The following is a 4,408-nucleotide window of genomic DNA, read 5'->3' as shown; positions in this document are numbered from 1 at the left end:
ATAATTTCTTTCCATCCACAGATAAACAAGTCAACCTTCACAAAAATAGAAGAAAACACAGAAAAGAAGAATTCACCAGAGAAAGGCAGAGCGACCATCATCTTCTCCCTCAAAAATGAAGTGGGAGGACTTGTGAAGGCTCTCAAACTCTTCCAAGTATGTACCATCACTTCAAAAAATTATTCAATAATGCATACGTTTTTTAATTAATATGTGTTTTATACATAAGTTGATTTGCGTTGTTAATGCAAAGAGAATTAGCTTAAAATTTGCCCTTTTATTGTTTTTCTTGTAGGAAAACCATGTCAACCTCATACACATTGAGTCCAGAAAATCCAAAAGGCGCAACTCTGAGTTTGAAATTTTTGTGGACTGCGACAGCAACCACGAACAACTGAACGAAATTATCCATCTGCTTCGGAAGCATGTGAATGTGGTGGATATGGACCCTCCAGATAACTCATGTCTGCTCGAAGAAGGTAAGGGCAGCAGAAAAAGGTCAAAATGTAAAACATAAATATATATTTAATGTACTTTAGAAATACATTTCCCTACATTTATCCCCCTTCTTAACAGACATGTATGATGTACCCTGGTTCCCAAAGAAAATTTCCGACTTGGACAAATGTGCTAACCGTGTTCTGATGTATGGATCTGACCTGGATGCTGACCATCCGGTAGAGTATCAGACTAGTGAGTGGCTTTGAGGAGGTACACCTAAAAAATGTAACATATTCTCACTTCTGCTGCTTCTCATTTCCAGGGTTTTAAGGACAATGTCTACCGCAAAAGGAGAAAGTATTTTGCAGATCTTGCGATGGCCTACAGACAGTAAGTTTCTGTGTACTTATAAACCTGTTGATATCTTTTTTAATAACGCTAAATAATACAGCACATACTTTCCTAATAACTCATTTACCTGGAGGATACTTTCAATGAAGCCTATGTTACTTTCATAACTTTTAAGGTACTTTCATGTAGTTTTCAGGGAACATACTGACTCTTTTCCAAGACTTGTTTGTTTGTTGTTGTTGTTTTTTCAAATAATTTAAACGTTACCTTATAGAACTGTTATGAAACTTACTGGTTGCTTCCATGGAACGTAACTGGTTATTTTAAGCAATATTGAGCTTACTTACCAAATATTTTTGGGTATATTAACAGAACTTCAACTTTCATAGAGCTTATTATAATATTTCAAAACATGCCAAGTAGCCTAATCTCACAGATCCTAGAAACTATTCTGATGAAACATTGAGTTTTCTTTATAAAAGTTCTGGAAAAGGGTTTGATAGTTTGTATGAAGCTACCCCTATTTTAATCACCAATAAGTTTAATGACATTGTAAGGGAAGCTCTTGGTAAATAGCAAAGAATATGAAGCAATAAAGTAAGTTTCAGAAGTAACCTTAACCCTTCATTCCAAAAAAAAAATGTAAAAACAATCCACTGGACTTGCTTTACTTATAGAAACAGATTCTGGAACTGATTTCCACATTGATTCTAAAAAAAATAAAATAAAAAACAATCCACTGGACTTTGTTTCCAAGTTTGAAGACGTTTCTCTTCCATCCAGGAAGCTTTTTCAATTCAAAATGTCAGAAATAGCGTTTAGATCCAGGTTTTATACAATAGCCAATAACCCTTTATAGGGCGCTCAGTGAAATACTTTGAGAATCAACATTTCCAGCCAAAAGTGTTATTGGAGTCCAGGACAAGACCTTATTACCTTTGGAACATTCAAAAAATATGGATATTTTGATGGCAAAAATGAAGGTCAATGTAATAACAAGAAACGCCAACTTGATCGAATATACCAAGAAAAATAACAAAAGATCTTAAATAACAAATTCATGAAAAAACACTCAGAGTGAAAGAAACTATTTTTTTTGGGACAACATGACCTTAGAGGCATTAATGCTGATACTGGCACTTAGATTTTAGTTTATAAACCTAAATATAATTGTTAACTAGGCTTTTTAACTTTACTTTGTTTTTAACTTTTTTTTTTTTCAACTTAATTTCCTGAAGGTAATCTATCATTCAAGAGCTCATCTAATTGGTCAAATGCCAAAATAAGATGTGCAGCCATGATGCAGGATCTCTGCTGATTGGCTGGTTTAACTGCTCAGGCCACGCATCATACAGATGTCTTTCAACATTTTATTCTCTCTCTCTTGTCAAAGATACTCTGAAAAGTATTAAAAAATGTAAGAATATAAAACACATCAATCACACATTCACAGAAATAAATGTCTCTGACTACACAGATTTCAAAGAAAATAAGTCAAGCTAGATTAAACAGGGAGTGGATCCTACATGCTAAATAATCAATATGAAACATTTAAATAATCAATCATCCGTATGCGCCTTTCAGACCAGAACAGAATAGTGTTTTTCTCTTGAGTGGATCATTAACGTTGCTGCAATGCTGGCATGTGTCTCTGCAGCCATACTGGATCACCCTTAATTTAGTTCAAATCCACTAACTGGACTCGTCATGTGACCTTTATTCACAAACAAATCAAAAACGGTAAATTAACTTTACTAAATCAATTAAAAGAAATATTTTCAAAGACAATTCTTTTAACTCTTAACTATCCCCTGGACAGTTACAGCTGGATATAGATATTGTGCTTCTAGACCTCACTGAGGGACGGGGGGACTTCATTTGTAAGGAGTATGCAAATGATCAAAAATCCTAAAGGGTTAAAGATCAGAGAAATGATCAGAAATATGCTGGATCAGATATGTTTGTGTGTTTTTTTTTTGTTTTTTTTATGCAGTCCTTACAGATAGTTTTGTTTTCCACCAGTGGGGATCCCATCCCTCATATTGACTTCACAGAAGAGGAAGTGAAGACTTGGGGGGTCGTATACAGGGAGCTTAACAAGCTTTATCCCAGCCACGCCTGCCGGGAATACTTAAAGAACCTGCCGCTGCTGTCCAAATACTGTGAATGTCGGGAAGACAACATCCCTCAGCTGGAGGATGTTTCACGCTTCCTCAAAGGTCAGTCTCATCAAACAAATACAGCTGCTCTATTGTTTGCACATTTAGTCACAATGTTCCTATTTTTTAGAGCGAACCGGATTCACCATCAGACCTGTGGCGGGTTATCTGTCTCCACGGGACTTTCTCGCTGGTTTGGCCTTCCGGGTTTTCCACTGTACTCAATATGTGCGACACAGCTCGGATCCCTTATACACCCCTGAGCCGTGAGTATGCTTGTTTGCTATTTATGATGGTATTTGTTATTGCAACATGACTGTGCTCAGTGTTCTTATATCTGCCGTCATACAGAGACACGTGCCATGAGCTCCTGGGACACGTTCCGCTGTTAGCAGAGCCCAGCTTCGCCCAGTTTTCTCAGGAGATTGGTCTCGCTTCTCTCGGAGCCTCGGATGATTCTGTTCAGAAACTGGCCACAGTGAGTGTCCTTAGTTTCAACCTAACATAAATAAACGCTTCGAGTCTTTTATATTCTACCAACTCCTTTGTAAATGTTAATTGTCTCTATGTTTCAGTGCTACTTCTTTACAGTGGAGTTTGGCCTATGCAAACAAGAAGGGCAGCTGCGCGCATATGGAGCTGGCCTGCTGTCCTCTATCAGTGAGCTGAAGGTAGGAAACAGTAAACTAAACACTTCTTAATGCAAAATTTGGGTGTGAAAAGATGTAAAATTCAACGTTATCAAAGAACACCTTTTATCCATTTGACATTTAATTTGGTGAAAATAATTAAAAGATATTTTATTGAACAAAACGGTCCAACGGATGAAATTACATCATTTTCTGACCAGATTTTCCTTTTTTTCTTAAAGCACGCACTGTCTGGAAATGCAAGGATAATGCCTTTTGATCCCAAAGTTACATGCAAGCAGGAATGCATCATCACAACATTTCAAGATGTCTACTTCGTGTCAGACAGTTTTGAGGAAGCCAAAGTCAAGATGAGGTTTGTTTTCTTTGCTCTTATTTTCTAATGTAAGACCATCATTGGGATAAAAACAATATTTTTCTTTGCATGCATTTAAACATGTATATTCCATTCAGGGAGTTTGCGAAGACCATCAAACGTCCCTTCACAGTTCGATACAACCCCTACACCCAGAGCGTAGACGTCCTGAAAGACACTCCCAGCATCAATAGCGTGGTGGAGGAGCTCCGACATGAGCTGGACATCGTGGGAGATGCTCTCTGCAGGCTCAACAAGCAACTGGGGGTTTGACTGAACAGCTGAAGTACCATGTGACCCCCCAACGCTGCTGTAGCCATGTCTGCTTGTGCTTTTGTCACTAAAATGAATGTGCATCACTTTATGGGAACTTTCTCTGTCATCCTAACTGTGTGGTAAAAGGGTTAAACCAGAGGTCTTCAACAGGGGGTCCGCGACCCCTAGGGGGTCCG

General features: G+C 37.8%; 1 protein-coding gene across 1 annotated transcript in view; it reads left to right on the top strand.

The window, feature by feature from the left end:
* tph1 (tryptophan hydroxylase 1) overlaps positions 1-4,408 on the top strand; it is a 6,811-nt gene extending 2,403 nt beyond the window's left edge. The window contains exons 2-11 of the mRNA XM_015403615.1: positions 22-156; positions 296-479; positions 577-677; positions 764-831; positions 2,815-3,011; positions 3,082-3,217; positions 3,303-3,429; positions 3,527-3,622; positions 3,823-3,956; positions 4,055-4,408. Coding sequence (XP_015259101.1) covers positions 22-156; positions 296-479; positions 577-677; positions 764-831; positions 2,815-3,011; positions 3,082-3,217; positions 3,303-3,429; positions 3,527-3,622; positions 3,823-3,956; positions 4,055-4,229 — 1,353 coding nt within the window. The 3' untranslated portion in view covers positions 4,230-4,408. The remainder of the gene's footprint in view (positions 1-21; positions 157-295; positions 480-576; positions 678-763; positions 832-2,814; positions 3,012-3,081; positions 3,218-3,302; positions 3,430-3,526; positions 3,623-3,822; positions 3,957-4,054) is intronic.

Source organism: Cyprinodon variegatus, unplaced genomic scaffold (genome assembly GCF_000732505.1).
Source record: "Cyprinodon variegatus isolate N-32 unplaced genomic scaffold, C_variegatus-1.0 Scaffold1528, whole genome shotgun sequence".
NCBI classification, from domain to species: domain Eukaryota; kingdom Metazoa; phylum Chordata; class Actinopteri; order Cyprinodontiformes; family Cyprinodontidae; genus Cyprinodon; species Cyprinodon variegatus.
This window is presented reverse-complemented; position numbering and strand designations above follow the sequence as displayed.